The 25188-nt window shown below is 44.6% G+C and overlaps 1 protein-coding gene across 1 annotated transcript in view; it reads left to right on the top strand.

Moving 5' to 3' along the window:
• LOC141085795 (ADAMTS-like protein 2) overlaps positions 1-25188 on the top strand; it is a 90971-nt gene that overhangs the window by 51205 nt on the left and 14578 nt on the right. The window contains exons 10-15 of the mRNA XM_073571363.1: positions 892-1135; positions 5339-5430; positions 5749-5875; positions 8386-8599; positions 8955-9110; positions 17395-17539. Of these exons, the coding sequence (XP_073427464.1) occupies positions 892-1135; positions 5339-5430; positions 5749-5875; positions 8386-8599; positions 8955-9110; positions 17395-17539 (978 nt within the window). The remainder of the gene's footprint in view (positions 1-891; positions 1136-5338; positions 5431-5748; positions 5876-8385; positions 8600-8954; positions 9111-17394; positions 17540-25188) is intronic.

Raw genomic sequence — 25188 nt, forward strand, 5'->3', positions numbered from 1 at the left:
ACCTCAAAAAGCAACAGCTGCAAGCCACTGCTATTTGGTCTGTATACTCCCTTATCATTAGTGACTTATGCCTCCCCCTGTCCAGAAGCTGTGGTATCTTAACTACCATGGACTGGAGCAGCTCTCCATGGCAAGACACAGCCATTACACAGTTCATAGCAGGGGCACATTAATAAGACTATCTCAACACAGAAAAATATTTAACACATCAAATTCTGGTGTCCGTCCTATCCACGAAGACCCATTAGGGTAATAAATTACAATACTGATTCCGTCTGACGAGATGGGCGCCACCAGAATGAAGATGGAACAGAGTGCAAAGTTTTATGCTTTGGACTCCGTTTACCTTAGTCATCTCAATGACTCCATCTCGGGCACTTGTTTTTTGGGGGGAAATACAACAGAAACCCCAAACTGAGTCATCAATGGGCTGCAGATTGACTTGCTATACCGTTGATCAGCTCATTGAGGGTAATTTATCTGTCCGTGTACAAGGACCTCCCATACAAATTTCTGGGCTGAGCAATGCAAATAAAGCCTCATACTGTATGCCTTGTAAGACATTGCTCAAATGAAAAATTTTCAACATGCTGCCACTTCAAGTGAGATCTTTTCTGACTGACTGAGTGAGGACTAAGTTCTTGCAGCAATGCTATTGTAAATATATCCATATGTTTATCTGCAAGCCCAACCATATTGTGTATCTCAGCTCCCCTGCAAGAAATAAAACACACATGCTGATACATTTGTGTAGTTAAGCACATTTTGCTTGACGACATCATCTTTAGAGTTCTTCTTGGATTTTTTTTTTTTGCGGATTGGTTCACTCCTCTCTATATGCAATGTGAAATACTGCGTAAATGTCATCACTACTCCATTTCCCTGTTTCAGGCCTCCAGCCCAGCACGGATGCTCCTCAGGGGTTACTGCAGAGTGAATTATGGAGAATTTGTGATCAACATAGCCACTCTGTTCTCTGCCAGTCTCTCTTTGGTGGCAGTCCTGGGGGTCCGACCCTTGCAGAGTCCACACAGGAAGCCGAAGAACTCAGAGACAGTTTGATGTTGCCAGCTGCTTATGAACATCTTGGATCAGTTTCCATGACACAGCCGCTCCAAGCACCCGGGTTCAGCAGGTACGCCTCTGTGCACTGTGTACTTGGACACAAATTTGTATACTTTTAATTATTTTTATTTTTTTGGCTGTTAATCAATATATCTAGGATTGTTTAAATCCATTTATCAGACGACTCATTTCCATCCACGCATGAATTGAAAACAGTATTGTATCCTAAAAGACACAAATACAGTATATTATAAAAGCTAGGAAACACAATTCTAAAGGTTTTGCTACACTAAAAATGAAAAGTTACTTAGCCACATGCCTTTCTAATGCCGGCCGTATACCCTTGTTCTGCTATTAGCTGTTATTTCTGACCGGTGAAACACATTGGCGGAGCATTTCTGTGTCCTGTATAGAAAGAGGGGAGTACGCGGCTATCAGACACCTTTGTCTTAATTTACATGAGAATAAATGTAAATTAAATAAGAGCAAAAATTGGCCACTTATGGCCTGCTGATTGATCTTCTATAAGCTGGCCATATTCATTAGATTAATGTTGACTAGACCCAGTTGCAGTGGCCAATAATTCAATGTATGAGGGCATCTTGGCACACCCCCGACAGCCTATATTATGGAAAAGAAGAATAGGTTTTTTGGAGCCCCCTTAGTAAAGATCAAAAGAATTAACATATAATAAAAAATGCATATCTCTGGACCTGTATGTCAGATTTAAATAAAAAAATTAATTAAAGGAAATACTCATCGATGGAGGGAAAATTAAATAAGAGCAAAAGCTTTCCACTTTTGACCTGGAGATAGTTTTTCTTTAAGTTCTATTTCCGTTGCTCAACATCTGTCTTGCAATGTAGAACAGAGGCAAGTTTAAAGAATTGCGGTGATGGAGGTGTCAGTGACGAGTGAGTTCTTCAGCCTGCCTTTACAGCCATATGAAATTGCCAGTAAAGTAATATCTTGTATAATTACGTGAAAGGTCGTTTTTATTTGAGTTGGGTTACCAAAATCTTCTTAGAATTTGAGATTAGTTATTGCCCCCTTTTAAGTATAACGTAGGAAGAAGTGGCCTGTGGTTGAGCGGTTCTCCGCTCCGAAATGATGGACGGTTACTGGCATGAACAGATTTCAGTTTAAAAACTTTACATTACATTATAAGCTTCATGGTCTGACCCAGGGCTGGACTGGCCATCTGGCAATTCTGGCAAGTGCCAGAAGGGCCTGGCTGTTCATGGGCTGCCTTGTCTGCTGAGTTGTTAGCAGAATCGGTTTTCTCAAGACACTCATACTGTTAATAATAATAATAATAATAATAATAATAATAATCTTTATTTTTATATAGCGCTAACATATTCCGCAGTGCTTTACAATTTGCACATATTATCAGAGCAGAGGCGTAGCTAGGGTTTTGTTTCGGGGGGGGCGAAACTTCTAAGTGGGCCCCTAACTAGGTAACTTTGATTACAACTCGGTGACGCCCCCTAATAGTGGATGTAGGAGATGACTGCGCTGTTACTGAAAATAATCCCTATATAAAGACCAACATGGATATTACCGCCATATGGTCAGTGGTAAATACCAGTCCTACAGAACATATAAGTGATTACTGCACAGGTATAGTTGGTGTCTTACCGCTGACGATCTTTCTGATGGAATCGTTCACTTTTCACGTCTTTTCCATCTGGCCCAGACCGACATGACAACTCTTCCAGCCACGACTCTGCTACAGAGAATACAACAACGGCACATTTCATTTCTCATATTCCAGCTCCATCACCATGTATCCCGGACCTGCACAAACCCCTTATCCTGCTGATACCCCAATGCTGAGCTGCTGCTGCCGTATCTGTCCCTATTACTACACCTGATACCCCAATACTGAGCCGCTGCTGCCTTATGTGTCCCTATTACTGCACCTGATACCCCAATACTGAACCGCTGCTGCCGTATGTGTCCCTATTACTGCACCTGATACCCCAATACTGAGCCGCTGCTGCCGTATGTGTCCCTATTACTGCACCTGATACCCCAATACTGAGCCTCTGCTGCCGTATGTGTTCATATTACTGAACCCGATACCCCAATGCTGAGCCGCTGCTGCTGTATGTGTCCATATCTGCACCTGATACCCCAATGCTGAGCCGCTGCTGCCGTATGTGTCCATATTACTGCACCTGATACCCCAATGCTGAGCTGCTGCTGCCGCATGTGTCCCTATTACTGCACCTGTTACCCCAATACTGAGCCTCTGCTGCCGTATGTGTCCCTATTACTGCAACTGATACCCCAATGCTGAGCCTCTGCTGCCATATGTGTCCCTATTACTGCACTTGATACCCCAATGCTGAGCCACTGCTGCCATATGTGTCCCTATTACTGCACTTGATACCCCAATACTGAGCCTCTGCTGCCGTATGTGTCCCTATTACTGCACTTGATACCCCAATACTGAGCCTCTGCTGCTGTATGTGTCCCTATTACTGCACCTGATACCCCAATGCTGAGCCTCTGCTGCGTATGTGTCCCTATTACTGCACCTGATACCCCAATGCTGAGCCACTCCTGCCGTATGTGTCCCTATTACTGCACCTGATACCCCCTATACACACACGGCTCTGCTCCACACCCCCTTTTCACACACGGCTCTGCTCCGTACACCTTGTACACACGCGGCTCTGTTCCGTACACCTTGTACACATGAAGCTCTGTTCCGTACACCTTGTACACATGCAGCTCTGTTCCATACACCTTGTACACACACGGCTCTGCTCCGTCTACTTTGTACACATGCAGCTCTGTTCCGTCCACCTTGTACACACGCACCTCTGCTCCATACACCTTGTACACAAACGCTGTGCTCCGTACACCCCGTACACACGCGGCTCTGCTCCGTACACGCTGTACACATGCGGCTCCGCTCCGTACACCTTGTACACACCTGGCCCCGATCTGTACACCTTGTACACACACTGCTCTGCTCCGCACACCCCGTACACACGCGGCTCCGCTCCATGCACCTCGTACACATACGGCTCCACTCTGTACACCTTGCACACACAGGTCCGCTCCGTACACCCCGCACACACACGGCTCTGCTCCGTACACCCCGTACACACTTGGCTCCGCTCCGTACACAAACGGCTCCGCTCCCCCATACACACGCGGCTCCGCTCCTCTGTACACCTCATACATGCATATCTCTGCTCCGTACACCTTCTACACACACGGCTCCGCTCTGTACACCTCATACACAGCTCTGCTACATCCACCCTGTAAACCCCTCCTGACCCCACACAGAAACTTACTTCACCTCATCCAGCACCATAACAACCAGCACAGCAGAGCCCTGCAGCCGCTGAAGCCCCTGATCATGTGACCCCCTGATTCCGCCCCTCCTGTGACCTCATCACAGGTCCTGTGTGCACAGAATAGCCCAGGACGACATTGCTGGCTGTGAGGTGGGGGGCCCACTGCTGGCATCGGGGCCCCCCACCACCCTCTCAGGGGCCCATAGAGGCTGGGCGGCAGAGTAGGGAGATCGATTCTCCCTGCTCTGCTGCAGAATGTAACTGTATGGGCGCGCTGTGCACTCCGATACAGTTAAAGTAGCGTAGCTCAGTGGGCCCGCTCAGAGCTCGGGGCCCGGGGCTACCGCCCCCTCTGCCCCCCCGGTAGCTACGCTATTGGTTAAGAGTTATAACGGAGAACAAAGTCGCTGACTCTGTCACTTACCCCAGCAGGCCACGAGTATCATTAGAAATATTGGTCTTGTAGTAAGGCTATGTGCACGCGGATTCTGCTGCGGATCCGCAGCGTTTCTGCAGCTGCTGGTCCGCAGCAGATTTTGGTGCGTTGTAAAGTACCATTGTTTTCAATGGTAAACTGGAAAACGCTCTGCACATGCTGCGGATTTTTCCGCGCGGTTTTGTTGCGGTTTACAATCCGCAGCATGTCAATTCTTTAGTGCAGAAACGCTGCAGTTTCACACTTCATCCATTATGAGGTGTAAAACCGCAGATAAACCACAGGACTTTAGTCCTGCGGATTTATCTGCGGTTTTTACTACAAAATCTGCACACCCAAAAAACTCCGTGTGCACATACCCTAAATCTTCTTTTCCTCTATCCAGGATAATATTAATAATATATCCCATCTGGTGCTTAGGGATGGGGACAACATGGGCCTGTGTGATTTCAAATGCCAGGACTGAATTTCAGCCCTATCCCGTACCTGGTCTGACCTCTCTCTATATTTTTAATTGCAGTGATTTAATATCAAGTCATGACGTCAGCCGGGCCGATATGTATCGTTGGAAGGTTTCTGCCTATTCACCGTGCAGCTCCACTTGCAGCTCAGGTAATGTTGGATTCATTCTTTATTGAAATGAGTTTCCTTGGTATAAAACACATACATTGGAATCACCAAGGAAAAAACTTCTAATTGCCCTAAGCCTGAATTTGGGGGTGAGGAGATTTTTTTTTTATCTTACAAATGTACAATGTACTTTTCGCTCTGCCAGTAGTTTTTCTTCTACTGCGCATACAATATGTATGATTATACACAATATTGATGCACTGTTAGACATTACTGACTAATGTACAGGCTATTCTATACCCTACACTTAATTGATTTCTACTGTACATGTGAAACAGTTTGCATTACTTTTTTTTGCAGGTCTCAGTTCTACATATGCTTTATGCATCCGTTATGATGGAAGGGAAGTAGATGAGTCACATTGTGACCCGGTGATGAGGCCAGAACCTACTCAGGAATTCTGTGCAGGGCGAGATTGTATGCCAAGGTATGGGAGAAGGGCACACTGTACTTTGTCATTCACTTTGGATTAAATAAAGTTTATGTATGAAAAATAAATCATATTTTTCACTTTGCTAAGAAAAATAATAGTGTAGTTACACATGAAAGTCACAAGGTTCAAATAACTTGGAGCTCGAAGCTGATGGATCAGTAAACTGGAGGATGCTGGTACTAGACAGAGCATTTACAATGTTAACATCCCATCATGGAACATTGGGCTGCCTGTTAATATTTCCTGGAAATTCAAGTCTCATCTGTAGAGGTGGATCCTCAAAGCCCTTGGTCTGGAAGAGTAGCTCTAAAGCAGCACAGACAGATGACCCTGGTGCAGCAAGACAATTTAGTTGGAACAACTAGAGATGTGGCAAAGATGGAACAATGGCAAGAGGAGTAGCTGAAATGGAACAGCTGAGGTGAACTAGCGATGTAGAAAAGTTGACTCGTAGAAGAGGAAATGGTGTAGTAGAGCTGAGTTCAAACAGAGATGAAGCAATGTTGAGAGATGGGAGAGAGATCTTGGGAGCTTCCACATAGTAGGCTGATTACACTGAGGTTAGATGCCACTGTTGTGTGCCTGTCCTGCTGATGAGCATAACCGTAGTGGGAGAAGGAGAATGTTGTGAATTCTCTGGATCTGACTTCTGAGTCGGGGCTCCCAATGGTGGTTACTGTGGGTAGTGGAACTGGCCGGGTTGAAAGTCTGCCACCTGACGACGATGATTGGAAATCAGGGGTTACTGATTGGGAGAATATAAGTGAGCAGGCTTCCTTCAGTGGTTGCTGGTGATTAGTTCTTCTTGTGCATCTTGAGGTCTGCTGTCTCCTGCCTGATCCTGCATTTTTCAGTTAAGTTGTGCTTTTGCTAACCCTTTGCATCTGATCTGTTTTTGCCTCTTTCTTCTTTGCTGTGAGGGTTCAGCATGCTCCTTGCTGGGGCTGTGCTGGACCCCACTCCATATGTTACAGCTTGTGTCAGTTTGTTCAGTCCCCTGTTATATTAGTCTCTTTTTCTTTGCTGCCAGTTCACACCAGAATGCTGATATAGTGGGAGAGAGGTCGTGAGAACTCAGTGTTTTTGTACATCAGTCGTGTTGGATTTTTTAGGGTTTTTGCGTGATTTGAGACAGTGTCTTTCCTTTCCTGTCCTATTCAGACAGTTTGGGCCCCATCATTTGCTCAGTCTATTTTCTGCCTGTGTTTGTACCTCATCTTGTCTCTCCGACGGCTACTGTTAGTTGTGTTGTTAGGACTAGGGGTCTGCAATCTGCTAAGTGACCAACCTTTCTGGTTTCCTCGTGGCCTCCCTATTTCTGCCATCCTCTTCGGTGACCTATTCATAACAGGAGAAGGACTTGTTTCGGCCCTCCAAACAGGTATGACTAAGGGCACAACTACCATGCCAGAAACGCGTCAACTTTATTAAAATTTTTGTTTATCTTTTAAAAATAATTTTGGTGATTTTTACCAGTTTGGAGTGTCAAAGCAGAGTTCACCCATCAATGAGGATTCAGTGTAGTAGAGCAGAATATGCTATGGAATCTCAATGTAGCAGACACGGCACAATGTTTTAACAATGTTGAGACAGCAATAAGGGACCGATGTAGGGGAGTTGAATTTGTAATGGAGGAGTGCTGGAACCACAAAATTGCAGAATTGTACAGCGGGGCATGATGTAGCCGTACTGGAACCATTGAATACAGAGTTGGACAGTGGGGTTTCATGTACTGTTTCTACATTTCGAAACATGAAGACCCGAATAGCAGAGTTTGCAGTTGTGATGCAGTGCAGCAGCAGGAAACCCCAACTAGTTGGATGTAAAATGATGTGAGCGGAGTACATCATCATAACACATCGGCAGAAGACAGGACTGGCTGGCCACGCTTGGAACCGAGGACAGGTGAGTTACATTCATGGTCCATTCACCAAAACATTTTTGGTAAATTGATTTTATACAGCTTATACAATGAAGACCAAATGAAATAGTAAGCTGATTGAACACAAATGTACTGGCATGATTGAAACCAAATTATAGTCTTATAGATCTGATTCTTTTTAATGGCTAGTAAAAATAAAATCAATTATGTTACTTATGTCTTTTTTTGAGCTATTAAAAGGTATCATATCTACAATATTATAGTTTTGTTTTTCTTACTGAGAGCATTGATCTTCTTTCAATTGGATAACACGGCACCAAAAAAGGTCTTTGTTTATGATGATTGATTGACATTAGAGCAATTGGACAAAGTCATTCAACCTTATCGGTTTCTTCTCTTCTATCTCACTTTCCATTTTCTCAGTTTCTAATCTTCCTTCTGCCTCGAGTATGACACCGGACTCCACCATAGTGATAACCCAAGTTTCCTTTCAATTGTAGTGGAGCTGTCTAGCTGTGAAACCCAGATGTAGTTCTTTGGTTTATAAAGTGTGCTTTACTTCTATCAACAGTGAATGCTTGTCTTCTTGCCTTATATTCTGTTCTCTTATTATTCCTTGGAGATGGGAGTCAAGTGGTTGGAGCGAGTGCTCGCGAACCTGTGGTCAAGGAGTCCAAGTGCGCTCTGTACGTTGTTGGAAGATGCTTGCGCCAGGTCTAGACAGTTCTGTATATGATGAACAATGTGAAGGTGCACAGCTCCAAAGACCACCCCAGAAGAAAGTATGCAAGAATAAACCATGTGGACCTCAGTGGGAGTTCTCAGATTGGTCAGAGGTATGTTTAGGACCTTACATACAACTCTAGTGGTGATTGATGCTTTAATCCCGAAAGAAAAGACTTGAATACCTAAATGTGCAGTCCCTTTAAGAAAGTCAGTGCGAAATGAAAAGGGTTGGTGAGACGACCTCTTTCTTCTTTGGTCACTAAGTTGGCACGATAGCTGGAAACATGGTAGATGAGCAATTTAGAAGTTATTTTTTTCTTGTTAATGCTTTTCCTTTTGGCCACTAACTCACACTCTTAATATGATTAATATGTTTGGAATTTTCAGCCTTAATTTCATCACTTTCTTGAGGGTTACCCTTTTCTTCGCACCTCATCATAAAATATGTTTCTCCTATTTGTTCAGTGCTCTGCAGGCTGCGGAACTGAGGGAGCAATGAAAAGGGACGTAAAATGCTCGGCAGAATCCAATCAGTGTGATGAAAGTGTTAAGCCTCCAAGTGAGAAGACATGCCTGGGCCCACCCTGTGATCATCACTGGACGACAACAGAATGGGGGCCGGTCAGTGTTATTGCAGTACTAGGGGTGCATACTGTGTCTTCTTACTTTGTTTCTGTCGCGTAGACCTGTCCTGTGTGAAGCGACCCGCAGGTCAGTAACTAAAACGACAAGACAGACAAGGGAATACTGTGGACACAGTTACAACGGTGGGCCCTGCAATAGGGAACGGGGATGTGGAGACCTCCTGCACTCCCCTGAGGTAGTGGCCCTGAACACTCCTAACGTTCCCTATACAGGCTCTTCACCTGTCGCCGACCAGGATACCTGAATCCCTCACTGGCCCTGCACCTATCCCTTACTAGGGAACTGGTTAGTGCAGACACTAGTCCCACCGCTGAACTAATATAACATTAGGGAAGACAACAAACAGGGAAAACACACAAGTTAGCTTTGCTCTGCTGCAAATGCTCCAAGCAACAGAGTACGGCACCCGGATACAGCTTCCACCTGAACAGCTGCTACACCAAAGCTCTGGATGAGCTGCAAAGCACTGCTCCCAATAGGTCCTCTCTCCTTCAAGGTTGGTTGGGGAATGAACAATATCACCGACATTGATTCAGAGCATCTGACACCTTTTTATAGGTAGGAGGGGGGTTAACACCTGCTGGCTAATTTACATATGTAGTAACCCCAGCGGCTACCGGGGGCAAACCATTAGCAGCAACCAAGGTTGTAGTAACCCCAGCAGCAACCGGGGAGCAAAAACCATTAGCAGCCACTAAGGTTGTAATAATATTGGCGGCCACCAGGGGCAAAATTAACATTAAGCCAGAGGCTTGAAGAAAAGAAAGTTATATGTAAGATCTGCCACAATCCAAACATGGATTGTGACAGTTTCCTACTTTGCTTTGTTTGATTTATTTACACCGAACACAACCCTTAGGCTAAGTGCACACGTACCGGAACTCTCGCGGAAATTACCGCGAGAATTCCGGAATTCCAGTCCGCGGGAAAATCGCATTTTAAATTCCCGCGATTTTCCCACGGAAAAACTAGCATTTTGCAAGCGTATTTAGCTTGCAAAATGCTAGCGTTTTCCAAGCGATCTGGAGCATCGCTTGGAGAACTGATTGACAGGTTGGTCACACTCGTCAAACATAGTGTTTGACGAGTGTGACCAACTTTTTACTACTGAGGCCGCCTATGCAGTATCAGTAGTAAAAGATAGAATGTAAAAAAAAAATAAAAAATAGTGTTATTCTCACCCTCCGACGTCCCGCGCATCTGTTCCCAGTAATCCTTTGCGAAAATGCCCGCGATGACGTCAGTTCTCGCGGGATCGCGACGTCTCGCGGTAATTCGCGATGACGTCGCGCGAATGACCGCGAGACTTCGCGATCCCGCGAGAAGGGACGTCATCGCGAGCATTTTCGCAAAGGACTACTGGGAACGAGAGCGTGAAGAGAAGCGGGAAGGCTGCGCGGGACGCCGGAGGGTGAGAATAACAATATTTTTTATTTTTAAATTCTATTTTTTACAGGGATATGGTACCCAAAGCCCGGAGGACAGTCTCCTCTCCTCCGGACCGTGGGTACCATCCGCAATTGTTCTGCTTACTTTCCGCATGGTGTGCACAGCCACATGCGGGAAATAAGCGGAACAATGCATTCCTATGGGTGCGGGATCGCCGCGATTCCGCAAATTAATGAGCATGCTGCGGTTTTTATCGCGAAGCGATTCCGCCGCGGTAAAAACCGCAGCATTAGCACAGCATTGCGGAATCCCATAGGAATGCATGGGATGCTTATTTTTCGCGTTTTCGCAGCAAAATCGCGCGGTTAAAACCGCCGCGGAAACGCGAAAAAAACGCCACGTGTGAACTCAGCCTTACAATAAAACTACCCCCCCTAATATTGTGCAGATCTCAATATCTCAATTTGGTACCAAGACACCTCTGAACTGTTGAGATAGGCACACCACAAAAACTTTGAAGGTGCCTTATGGCAAGTGGAACTAAGACATTGGCAATAGAAATTTTAAGTTCTCTAAATTGTAAGGTGTAGCCTAAATGAGATGCTTGATCAGCTCCTGATCTCCTGATCTCAGGAATTTGACCAATGTAGCAGTGGAGCAGGGCTCTGACTGATCAGCACCTACTCAACCAAAAACACTGCAAGCTGTAGAATCGGCCCAAATGGGTTAGTGTTCAATCCCTAAATGCGTCAGTAAACCTTGGGAACCCGGAACCCTGATATTGCTTTCCTATCTGTCCTTCTTTGGATTACTTTTGGTAAGTACTAACCACTGAACCAGGAGGAGCTCTCGAGACCTGAAATTTTGGAGTTGTTTGATCCAATCATCTAGCCATCACTAAAAATTTGATCCTTGTTAAAGTCACTGTGGTCCTTATGCTTGTCTATTTTCCTGCTTTCCTAAACTTCAAGAACTAGTTGTTCAGTTGTGTCCAAAATGTCACCCCTTGCCATTGTCACAAGATAAATTATGGCATTCATTTCACGTGCCAGTGGTCTTAATGTTATAGATGATCGGGGATTGTTTGATTTGTATTTTAATAGCATCTATACAGTTGTGGCCAAAAGTATTGACACCCCTGCAATTCTGTCAGATAATACTCAGTTTCTTCCTGAAAATGATTGCAAACACAAATTCTTTGGTATTATTATCTTCATTTAATTTGTCTTAAATAAAAAAACACAAAAAGAATTGTCCTAAAGCCAAATTGGATATAATTCCACACCAAACATAAAAAAGAGGGTGGACTAAAGTATTGGCACTGTTTGAAAAATCATGTGATGCTTCTCTAATTTGTGTAATTAACAGCACCTGTAACTTACCTGTGGCACCTAACAGGTGTTGGCAATAACTAAATCACACTTGCAGCCAGTTGACATGGATTAAAGTTGACTCAACCTCTGTCCTGTGTCCTTGTGTGTACCACATTGAGCATGGAGAAAAGAAAGAAGACCAAAGAACTGTCTGAGGACTTGAGAAACCAAATTGTGAGGAAGCATGAGCAATCTCAAGGCTACAAGTCCATCTCCAAAGACCTGAATGTTCCTGTGTCTACCGTGCGCAGTGTCATCAAGAAGTTTAAAACCCATGGCACTGTGGCTAACCTCCCTAGATGTGGACGGAAAAGAAAAATTGACAAGAGATTTCAACGCAAGATTGTGCGGATGTTGGATAAAGAAGCTCGACTAACATCCAAACAAGTTCAAGCTGCCCTGCAGTCCGAGGGTACAACAGTGTCAACCCGTACTATCCGTCGGCGTCTGAATGAAAAGGGACTGTATGGTAGGAGACCCAGGAAGACCCCACTTCTTACCCCGAGACATAAAAAAGCCAGGCTGGAGTTTGCCAAAACTTACCTGAAAAAGCCTAAAACGTTTTAGAAGAATGTTCTCTGGTCAGATGAGACAAAAGTAGAGCTTTTTGGGCAAAGGCATCAACATAGAGTTTACAGGAGAAAAAAGAGGCATTCAAAGAAAAGAACACGGTCCCTACAGTCAAACATGGCGGTGGTTCCCTGATGTTTTGGGGTTGCTTTGCTGCCTCTGGCACTGGACTGCTTGACCGTGTGCATGGCATATGAAGTCAGAAGACTACCAACAAATTTTGTAGCATAATGTAGGGCCCAGTGTGAGAAAGCTAGGTCTCCCTCAGAGCTCATGGGTCTTCCAGCAGGACAATGACCCAAAACACACTTCAAAAAGCACTGGAAAATGGTTTGAGAGAAAGCACTGGAGACTTCTAAGGTGGCCAGCAATGACTCATTAGTCCAGACCTGAATCTCATAGAACACCTGTGGAGAGATCTAAAAATGGCAGTTTGGAGAAGGCGCCCTTCAAATATCAGGGACCTGGAGCAGTTTGCCAAAGAACAATGGTCTAAAATTCCAGCAGAGCATTGTAAGAAACGCATTGATGGTTACCGGAAGCGGTTGGTCGCAGTTATTTTGGCTAAAGGTTGTGCAACCAAATATTAGGCTGAGGGTGCCAGTACTTTTGTCTGGCCCATTTTTGGAGTTTTGTGTGAAATGATCAATGTTTTGCTTTTTGCTTCATTCTCTTTTGTATTTTTTCATTTTAGACAAATTAAATGAAGATAATAATACCAAAGAATTTGTGTTTGCAATCATTTTCAGGAAGAAACTGAGTATTATCTGACAGAATTGCAGGGGTGTCAATACTTTAGGCCACAACTGTATATATAAACTCACAGAAATGAGGGAGAACTTGCAGTCTTTCTTTGTTCTATAATATAAATTTGCTGCGTTTTAGAGAGTAACTAAACTTTCATTTTTTTTTAAATAATTTTGTCCAGCATAGATAGTCATGAAAGTTTGCAAATCACTTTATTAATGGAGTTACAAATTGCATTTAAATGGCTTCCACACCCCTGCGTAGTTTGTTTGCCTGACACTTGTGTGCCATTTTTTACAGGAATACTCTCCTAATAAAGTGATTTGCAAAGTTTGAAAACTTTCCATGTGGAACAAAATTATAAAAAAAAATGTAAAAAAAAAGTTTAGTTACTCTTTCCATAATAGCACTTGTCAAATTTCTACTAGATTTCTTAAAATCTTATGCATTTCTACAAAGTTAACAATGGGTCAAGTGAAACACCATTTTGGAAACAAGCCATGACAACTTACTACCCAATGTAGACCTCATTACCCTTAAGATGCCAAGTAGTGACGAGCGAACGTGCTGGGATAAGGTGATAACCGAGTGTCTTCAGCGTGCTTGAAAAATATGTTCGAGTTCCCGCGGCTGCATGTCTCACGGCTGTTTGACACATAGAGGGATTGCCCGCTTGTTAGACAATCTGTGCATGTGTTGTGGCTGTCGAACAGCTGCGAGACATGCAGCCGCGAGGACTTGAATATACTATTTGAGCACGCTGAAGTCACTCGGTTAGCACACGATTGTGCTCGGATAACTTCCTATCCCAGCACGTTTGCTCATCACTAGTGCCAAGCATTCCTGAAAAAAAGTACACTTTGTCAAGAAATGTCGATCTAAATCTCTATCCAAGATGTATGGCAGCATCTGGTGCCATGAAAGCTTCATAGAAACCACGTTTAATTTTGCCGTGGAGAAAAAATTACAGCTACCCTCTTCTACAAAAATAGACCACCTTTCTGCTCTTAGAAATACACATATTTTCTACATGTGTAAGGATTTTTAGACCTAACATACAGATCCTGACCAGGTGCTCTAGTGCACATACGTAAGCTTAATCTCTTCCCTAGTAGCACCTGCTAGAGATGTAAGTAAAGCAGGATTGGGGTCAGTAGCTCACATCTGGTGATTCTCCCCCGTAATGCAAATACTTGGGGACGGAATAACGACTGTAATTACACAAATCTGCTTTAACACTGCAGATTTGTTTCAGAACTTTAGATTTTATTCATGCCGCATTCAAATAAATAGAACAGTTGCAGAAATGTCTTTGCAAATTTACTCAAATCCCATAATTTATCCCACTTTAAATATGATATGTGCTGCCAGTGCCGCTTATATTATTCCTTGCAGAAAGCAACCTCTCTACATCACATTAGAAACTAAAATTCCCTACACAATGGAATAAGAAGTAAGGGCCCCGTCACACATAGCGACTCACCAGCGATCCCGACAACGATATCAACTTGTCAGGATCGCTGGTGAGTCGCTACATGATCGCTGGTGAGCTGTCACACAGGCAGCTTCACCAGCCACCAGCGACGCCGAGCGGGCGCGTCGCTGTGTACGTTAGTTACCAGCGCGCTGATGCAGGGAGCTGGTAACTAAGGTACACATCGGGTTTCTAAGCAGCGCGCGTCACTTAGAAACCTGATGTGTACCTTAGTTACCAGCTCCCTGCATCAGCACGCTGGTAACTAAGGTACACAGAGGGTTTCTAAGCACCGCGCGCTTAGTTACCAGTGTGGCGCCCCTGAGGGTTCAGTCGCCACAGAGGTACTGCACCTCCTCCTCAGGTGTGGTATCCCACCATCCAAGTAAGGTGGAGACACCTGACCACGCTCCAACACCTGCATCCCACACAACATAGTAGTGTAGCAAAGCACCCTTTGGTGGCTCCCTGCTTGGAACACGAAGCGTGCTGGGAGGCGGGTGGAGTTTAGTTTGCACTCAAAAGAGCGGGAAGAGTTTAGGAGTCAGTCAGTCAGTCTGACAGGGAAGTGAGAGAGAGAAGATCCCCTGAGAGGGATGGATGAAGGTAGTGCTGCAGCCGACCTCAGTGATCTGGGTCCGCTGGCATAGGGAAGAGACACTAGAACGAAAGCCTGATTCTCCATATGAAAGAAAGGATTGTACGGAACGTAAGGAGAAAAGGAGGACTAAGTATTAGGGTTAGAGGAGAACCCTTCCCAAGTTCACAGCGCAAGGCCGGGGTCCGGTCCCCGAGGTTGTATGGATACTAATGGCCCTGCAGCAGACACCAGATGAATAGAAGTAGTGACCACTTTATTCCCACACCAGACTTGGGGGCACAACAGCAACGATAGTGAGCCGGGACTTAGTAGCAAGGAGTCCCCGAAGCAGGCTACAGCTGTCTGCCGTACAAGTAGAGTTCATAAGAACATCGGACAGGAGGAACTCCAGTGTAACTCAGTGCTGGATTACTTCATTTCAAAGGCGCTATAAGAGGAGATGTTCAGAAAAGGCACATGTTGGCGGAGTGTTGGAAGGAAGTACTTCATCTTGCCTGGAGGTTGACTGAGCTCCTGACCTGGAGGACACGGCACGGATGCGGGCACCTGTACCACAGCAGACTGTGAGTAAAGCTTTGGAACTACATGCCCTGGTGTCCTCCACTTATTCCTGCATCAACCTACTCAGCACTACTACATCCCCTGCGCCTGACACTACACCATCTACGTGTCACTTCACCTACACTGCCCTGGGACTACAGCCCTGCCTGTGGAGGGCTATAACATCACTGCTGCACCCCACCATCTGTCCCAGAGGATCTGTCTGCAGCGTCGGCTTAACATCTTCATTGCCGAACACCACAGGTGGCGTCACAAATCACTTATAAACTTTCACCACCATAAGCACACTGAAGCAACCCCTTTTACCATGGAGCCCCAGGGCCACGGACCGGGTCACCGCTGCCGTGACAACTCCCGTTGAGAAGAGCAACCGGCCCAGTACCGAGTACCCCACTGCCCTGGCGTGTGAGGGCGCTCCAACTGCGCGCTGATCGCTGGTCTCCCGCCTGTCCCACTCAGCGATGCGTGCTGGCCAGCGGGAGACCAACGATCAAAAAAATGTCCAGGGCTTTCCAACAACGATCAGCGATACCGGCAGGGGGGCCGGTCGCTGATAGGTGTCACACACAGCAATCTCGCTGGTGAGATCGCTATTGCGTCACAAAAATATGTGTGACGGGGGGCTTAAGTCACAACTCTGAGAAATACTATAGACACAAAAAAATCCCATCAGGCTGATTAAAGCAAAAAGGGAATCAAAGAGTGTATTAGACTAAAATATAGAATTTTTATTAGCAAAAAAATAACATACATTAAAAAAATAGAGTATCGCTAGTTATGCAGGATTCCATAGGGATCAATGGCATCAAGATCTCTGGAGATGGACTTGTAACTTTGAGATTGTTGATATTTTTCAACAATTTTGGTTCTCAACTCCTCAAATAGTTCTCTTCTCCTCTTTCTGTTCTCCATGTTTACTGTGGCGCACACAGACACAATGTGCAAAGATTGAGTCAGTTTCTCCCCTTTTTATCTGGTTTCATGTGTAATTTTCACATTGCCCACACCTGTTACTTGACAGTGGTGAGTTTGAACGAGCATCACATGCTTAAAGCAAAGAGGTTTACCCACAATTTTGGAAAGCTGCCAACAATTTTGTCGAGACTAGTTTAGGGGTTTCATGTGAAATTATGTCCAATTTGCATTTTTCTCTGTTTTTTTTTGTGTTGTTCCAGTACACACAATGGAAATAAACATGTGTATAACAAAACTTGTAATTGTAATAATTTTCTGGGAGAAATACCTACTTCATTTTCTGGAACAATGTCAAGGGTGCCAAGACTTTTGGCCATGACTGTATAATGTATTGGCTAAATATACTCTATAGTAATGGGAGAAACATGGTAGTAAATATATGGAAGAAGTCAAAATATATCACCCATACCAACATGAATAGTGGGAATTAGGGGGCAAGAGATCAACATGTGTTCCATCGCTAAATGTGGCTTCTTCAGGGGGTTCACAGTCCTGGTAATATTAAAACTCAAACTGTATTTAAAGAAGAATATATTTTGTTATGTGCACATACTTTTTTTTTATATACAGTGCAGTAAGACCTGTGGAGCAGGACACCAGCTTAGAGAAGTGAAATGTTACCAAGGGGAAGAATTAAGCCAGGGATGTGATCAGTCTACAAAACCAGAAAGTGGACAGGTCTGCCAAGTTCATTCATGTCCAACCGAAGCCCCAGGTAAGAAGCCTTGCTATAATTCTCTAGATATAGTAACAAACATGGGAACGTATGATTGTGGATATTTCCATCTTGCTATGAAAATGTTTTACTTGTCTTTTTAATAATAAATATTGAGTCACAAAGGATATTCTGCTATGGGCGAAATAATATTTTTTTGCTTAACTAGGACTCCTCAGCCCTCCCGACCTATCCGCACTACTAGTAAATACTTGCATTTCTTATGAAATCTCAGTGCTGAAAAATCTTTTCTTAGAACTCTATTTTTGCCATTTCTTCTGTATACGTGTGAAATAATTGAAAATTAAGTGTTACTATTCATCTTGTTAATGGATCAGTTGGCTATTTTCTGTGATACTGTCTGAATTCATGCTGAGAGTGTCAGCAAGTGCAGGGTCATTCTGTATTTAACGAGAGCGATGGTAGTATGTAGTTGTCAATGTTTTCAGACATATACAGGAGGAGTAACAAAGGAACGGCACAATAAAGAGTTGTACAACAGAACCTCGAATGTTGTTATTTCACAGGGAGTACAAGAATTTACTGAACCAAACATGTCCGGTATAGACTTGAGCAAAACGATTTACATGGCCAATTCAGTAGTCCGCAGCCAGTGGACTGAAACCCCGCGAGATGCCTCCTACTTGCCAGTATTCCTGGTGCCTCTTCTCATCTGTAGGCTTGGCACAAAGTCATGTTTGTAGCGTGACACAGGCAACATTGTGGCAGATTTTTGAAAATTGCATGATGTTAGCAGTCTTAAAATGAGTCAAAGTTTGATAGCTTGTGTGGTTTGATACACTTGGCAAATCCTTAAACATATTTGTCTTAACTTTACATAATCATTTTAGTTGTATATATCACCTAGAAATGTTGGCAGCTAGCCATTGGGTCAATGTAAATAAAACCATTTTAATTGGATTACTTCGTGGCAGGAATTACATATATTCCCTTTTCGCTAGGTTACATCTCCCTGTCCCACGAGACAGAAAAAATCCTAAAAACGCAATTGTGTTGCATGGTGTGTATGTAAGAATTGTCACAGAATTCATTAAGACCGGCGTTTTACATGCCAGTGTTGACAAAGAGTGATCTTGAGTAAGATGCACCAAATCCATTAAAGCGTTGTCCAAGCTCGGGGCTCAAGTCTGCAGTTATTCTATGTGACTGCAGGCTTGCAAATCCTCACAATGCACACAGTGTGTGATGTCAGGACTCTCCTTTGCCGGGAGCCGGTAAGTGCTTAACTGCACTGTGATTTGCCTACATGCGGTCACATGCCAACTAGACGTGCCTGGTTTTGCTCAATACAAGTGAATTGAGCGAGGCTGTACACGTCTATCTGGAATGTGGCCGGAAATATGCAAATCACATACTCGTAGTCACTCGACTCCCCGCTCCTGGTTCCGGCACTGGAGAATCCTGATAGCATGCACAGTGCGTGCTGTGAGGATTCACAAGTCTTCAGTCACATATAGTGAATGCAGACTTGAACCCTAAGCCTGGACAATCCCTTTAGTCAGTCCCTGAATAGCTGCTGTCTAGTCAGGTACTGTATTATATTACTGTTGTAATTTATGCCAATTTTGTGGCATAAAAATATTATAGGTTTGCTGGCCATTTCGGCCACATACCCTCTTGCTGAAGCTGTGCCTACTTTGCACTACGTAATGCCAAAGGTTGCAAAACTTGTGACATGTGAAGCAGTTTCACAACAGGAAGTTGACCTACACTTCTTAAAGGGAATCTGTCAGTAGGATTTATCACTATAATAATAATAATAATAATAATAAATTTTATTTCTATAGCGCCAACATATTCCGCAGCACTTTACATTTCAGAGGGGACTTGTACAGACAATAGACATTACAGCATAACAATAATCACATAGATCATAACAGATACCAAGAGGAATGAGGGTCCTGCTCGCAAGCTTACAGTCTATGAGGAAAGAGGTAGACACGAAAGGTGGGTGGTAACAGGTTCCCTGATTGTATGGACCAGCCATAATGTTAAGTGTGTAACAGTACAGACACAGAGGGCTAATGGATGCATAAAGTATGTGGGAACATGATGCAGGGAACCTGGTTATGGTAAAACTTTTGGCTGTGCCACGCAGGGATAGATTAGGTTAATGTGTTGAGGCGATAGGCCAGTCTGAATAAATGAGTTTTCAGATCACGCTTAAAATTGTGGGGATTGGGGACCAATCGTATTGACCTGGGAAGTGCATTCCAAAGAATTGGCGCAGCACGTGTATAGTCTTGGAGACGGGAGTGGGAGGTTCTGATTGTTGTGGATGCTAACCTCTGGTCATCAGCAGAACGGAGGGCATGGGTAGGGTGGTATACTGAAACAAGGGAGGAGATGTAGGGTGGTGCTGAGCCATGGAGAGCTTTGTGGGTGAGGGTAATAAGTTTGTACTGGATTCTGGAGTGGATGGGTAGCCAGTGTAATGACTGGCACAAGGTAGAGGCATCGGCGTAACAATTGGCGAGGAATATGATCCTGGCAGCAGCATTCAAGACAGATTGGAGGGGGGAGAGTTTGGTAAGAGGGAGACCGATTAGAAGAGAGTTACAATAGTCGAGACGAGAATGAATAAGAGAAACAGTAAGAGTTTTTGCGGAGTCAAAAGTAAGAAAAGGTCGAATTCTAGAAATGTTTTTGAGGTGCAGATAACAAGAGCGAGCCAGTGATCGTATGTGGGGGACAAAGGAAAACTCGGAGTCAAGTATGACCCCAAGACAACGGGCATGTTGCTTGGGAGTAATAGTGGAACCACACACGGAAATGGCAATGTCGGGTGTAGGTACATTAGTAGCGGGAGGAAACACAGGGAGTTCAGTCTTTGACAGGTTCAGTTTCAGATATAGTGAGGACATGATGTTAGACATAGCGTTTAGACAATCGCCGGTGTTTTCTAGAAAGGCTGGCGTGATGTCAGGAGAAGAAGCGTATAATTGGGTGTCATCAGCATAGAGATGGTAATGGAAACCAAATCTACTGATTGTTTGACCAATAGGGCCGTGTACAAAGAGAAGAGGAGGGGACCTAGGACTGATCCTTGAGGAACCCCAACAGTAAGGGGAAGATGAGAGGAGGAGGAGCCAGCAAAAGATACAGTAAAGGAGCGGTCAGAGAGATAGGAGGAGAACCAGGAGAGAACGGCGTCCTTGAGGCCAATGGAATAGAGCATAGTGAGGAGGAGCTGATGATCCACAGTGTCGTATGCTGCAGAGAGATCCAAGAGAATTAGCATGGAGTAATGACCATTTGATTTAGCTGTTAGTAGATCATTAGAGACTGTAGTGAGGGCAGTTTCAGTAGAGTGTAAAGAGCGGAAACCAGATTGGAGAGGGTCGAGAAGAGAGTTATCAAAGAGATAGCGGATAAGACGGGAGTGGACCACTCGTTCCAGGAATTTAGAGATGAAGGGAAGATTAGAGACAGGTCTATAGTTAGCGGCACAGTTTTGGTCGAGGGATGGTTTTTTAAGTAGTGGATGTATGATGGCATGCTTAAATGAGGAGGGAAAGATACCAGAAGAGAGAGAGAGGTTAAATATTTTAGTTAGGTGAGGGGTGACAGCAGGGCAAAGGGACTGGAGGATATGTGACGGAAATGGGTCACTGGTGCAAGTGGTTGGGCGAGAAGATGCAAGGAGTCTGCTTACTTCTTCTTCTGTGACTGGTTCAAAATCAGAGAGTGATTTAGATGCAGTGGGGGAGGGAGGACAGTGCATGGTATGAGGTGATTGGGAGATAGTTTCCTGTCGGATCTGGTCAATTTTTTCTTTGAAGTAACTGGACAGATCGTCAGCTCGAAGCTCCGTGGTTGGGGCCTGTATTCTTGGGTTGAGTAGAGAATGAAAAGTGTCAAAGAGATGTTTAGGGTTATTGGACAGTGAGGTGATAAGGGTGTTGATATAGGTTTGTTTTGAGAGGTGAAGGGCAGTGTTGTATGTTCGAAGCATAAACTTATAATGGATGAAATCTTCGGGTAGGTTGGATTTTCTCCACAGACGTTAGGCGCACCTGGAGCACCGCTGCAGGAAACGTGTTTTCAGGGTGTGCCAGGGTTGCCGCCGTCTGTGTTGTGGTGTTCTATGTGTAGGAGGTGCAAATTCATCCAGGGCACTTTGAAGTGTTTCATTGTAATGCTTCAATGCAGAATCAGGACATGAGAGGGAGGAGATAGGGGCCAATGAAGACTGCAAGTTCTTCATAAGTTTCTGGGTGTTAATGGCCTGTATGTTTCTATAAATATGGACAGTGGGGGTGACCTGAGCAGCCTGGCAGTTCTTGATAGAGAATGAAAGAAGGTTGTGGTCAGAGAGCGGGAGAGGGGAGTTTGCAAAATCATCCACTGCACAAAGCCGAGAGAAGACCAAGTCGAGGGAGTTTCCGTCTTCATGCGTTGGAGAATTAGTAAGCTTCAAAAGGCCAAACAAGGAGGTTAGAGATAAAAGGTGAGTAGCAGATGGGGAGAGAGGAAGAGCAATGGGGATGTTGAAATCGCCCATGATGAGGGTAGGGATGTCACAGGAGAGAAAATGTGGAAGCCAAGTAGCAAAATGATCCAGGAACTGATGGGAGGGGCCGGGAGGAGGATACACCACCGCCACTCGCATGGAGAAGGGGGTGTAGAGTCTGACGGCATGGACCTCAAAAGAAGGGAAGACAAGTGAGAATACTTGAGGGATAACCTGAAAGGTACATTTTGGTGATAGGAGCAGACCAACGCCTCCACCTGCTCTATTGTCTAATCTTGGGGTATGAGAGATGTGTAGTCCACCATATGAAAGAGCAGCAGCAGCGGTAGTGTCTGACTGCTGGATCCAGGTTTCAGTAAGAGCCAGAAGGTTAAGAGAATTAGAAAGGAAAAAGTCATGAATGATGGCGAGTTTGTTACACACTGAGCGAGAATTCCAAAGGGCACAATTAAGAGAAACAGATGGCATGCAGGGAATATTAATAAGATTAGAGGGGTTTCTGAGTGTAGCAGTTGGGGGGTTTGACTTTCTATAACAGGGGGGACCAGGGTTGGTAGCAATGTCTCCTGCGACTAGGAGAAGGAGGATAGAAAGAGTGAGCAGATGGTTAAGTGATTTGTGAGAGCGTCTCTGATGTTGAATGGTGGGACTGAATGGATCTGTGCTGTGTAGCAATGTGAAAACAGCATGAGTGCTATACATAGGAGAGGAAAGGAGTGAGGGGCCAATATGGATGGAGTGTAGAGAGTTAATGCCAGGGCGGTGGATGTGTGTGAATGCAGCGGCCAGGATATAAATTACACAAATGCATATGGTAAATATTTGTGGTAGTCCAAATGTACAGGGAATAGATTTATTTATTTGCCTTACCACTATAAAGTAAAGGTTTGGCCATAATGGCGCTATTACACTGATTGAATTGATGCCTTTGTTAAAGGAATCCGATCATTGGTTCTTTTTTAATCATGGTTTTAAGTTTTCTTCTGATGGCTTCTTCTGTGCATCGGGGCTGGTCTGGGGTGTTGGGTCCTCTTCTGCTCCAGGCCCTCCGCCTTGCCTCCTGTGCTTCTACGGTGCTTCCCAATGGAGGATGCGCAAAGTTTCAAAACGGGGGCAGGTCACTGAATAATCAGTGACCTGTAGAAACACAGTAAGTAGGTGGAGGGGCCAGAGCAGAAGAAGACCCCCCCTGAGGCCCGCCCCAAAGCACAGAAGAAGTCACCAGTCTGCGAGTGCCCTGGTTCGCTAGCCAAACCGCATGGACCAGGGATTGTCCCACCGCTCGCCCACTCTCCCTTTAACGTGAGCAAAATGCTATTCAGACAACACAGGGTGAGGGTAAAACAGTGTGGCAATACTTTATTGAACCACAAACAGGCAGTTAACACGTAGAACAGTCCCAGCAAAATAACCCAAGATGATGCAAATTATAGAGTCACACCCTTCTACTAAGAAGTCGGTATAAGAGCTGTATAAGAGCTGACTTCATAGCTTCCAGGGTCGACTACCCAACCTGTGGCACACTCACAGAGAGGAGATAACGACAAGCGTAGGAAGATTACAGTCCATTCCGGCACAAGGCCAGTTAAATGGAGGGTCACAACCTGGCTTCATCTTCCAGGGTCGACTACCCCATTTATGGCATGCACAGAGAGAAGGTAGCGACAAGCTTAGGAAGATGACAGTCCATTGATGTACAAAGCTAGTTGACCGGAGGGTCACAGCCTGGTTTCTCTGAACATCTCCATGGATCCAGGTGACCGTCAGGGCCCAATCCTGGCTTTCTCCAAAACGTATCCATGATTTAGTGTTGTGTTACCTTTTACCTCTGTGTAATAGAGCTTTGTGCTGTCTTTTACTTCTATGTAATAGAGCTCTGTGATACCTTTTACTTCTGTGTAATAGAGCTTTGTGTTACCTTTTACTTCTGTGTTATAGAACTTTGTATAACCTTTTACTTCTGTGTTATAGAGCTTTGTGTTACCTTTTACTTCTGTGTAATAGAGCTTTGTGTTACCTTTTACTTCTGTGTAATAGAGCTTTGTGTTACCTTTTACTTCTGTGTAATAGAGCTTTGTTTTACCTTTTACTTCTGTGTAATAGAGCTTTGTTTTACCTTTTACTTCTGTGTAATAGAGCTTTGTGTTGGCTTTTCCGTCTGCCTAATAGAGCCTTGTGTTACCTTTTACCTTTGTGTAATAGAGCTTTGTTTTACCTTTTACTTCTGTGTTATAGAACTTTGTATAACCTTTTACTTCTGTGTAATAGAGCCTTGTGTTACCTTTTACTTCTGTGTAATAGAGCTTTGTGTTACCTTTTACTTCTGTGTAATAGAGCTTTGTGTTACCTTTTACTTCTGTGTAATAGAGCTTTGTGTTACCTTTTACCTCTGTGTAATAGAGCTTTGTGTTACCTTTTACTTCTGTGTAATAGAGCTTTGTTTTACCTTTTACTTCTGTGTAATAGAGCTTTGTGTTGCCTTTTCCGTCTGCCTAATAGAGCCTTGCGTTACCTTTTACCTTTGTGTAATAGAGCTTTGTGTTACCTTTTACTTCTGTGTAATAAAGCTTTGTGTTACCTTTTATGTCCGTGTAATAGAGTTTTGTGTTGCCTTTTACTTCTGTGTAATAGAGCTTTGTGTTACCTTTTACTTCTGTGTAATAGAGATTTGTTTTACCTTTTCGGTCTGTGTAATTGAGCTTTGTGTTAAGGCCCCATCACCCACAGCGAGATCGCTAGCGAGATCGCTGATTTTGTGACGCCACAGCGATCTCGCTAGCGATCTCGCTGTGTGTGGCACGCATCAGCGACCACCCCCCCACCGGGTATCGCTGATCGTGCAGGATCGCCCTGGGCTGTTTTTTATTGTTGGTCTCCCGCTGGCCAGCACGCATCGCTGCGTGTGGCAGCGGGAGAGCAACAATCAGCGACGCTGGGAGCTGGTATCCAACGTAAACAGCGGGTAACTAAGAGCCGCGTGGCTCTTAGTTACCCGCTGTTTACCTTGGAAACCAGCGTGCACGCTGGTTTCCAGGGTAAACAGCGGGTATCTGTGACACCCCAGAGTCTGGTTGTCACAGTGACATTGCCTCCCTCTATGAGATGAAGTCATGCTTTGAGGCAGAAAGGGGACCCCCATGCCAGGTAACATAGA

Source organism: Dendrobates tinctorius, unplaced genomic scaffold, assembly GCF_039654945.1.
Source record: "Dendrobates tinctorius isolate UK_male_01 unplaced genomic scaffold, ASM3965494v1 ptg000029l, whole genome shotgun sequence".
Taxonomy (NCBI): Eukaryota; Metazoa; Chordata; class Amphibia; order Anura; family Dendrobatidae; genus Dendrobates; species Dendrobates tinctorius.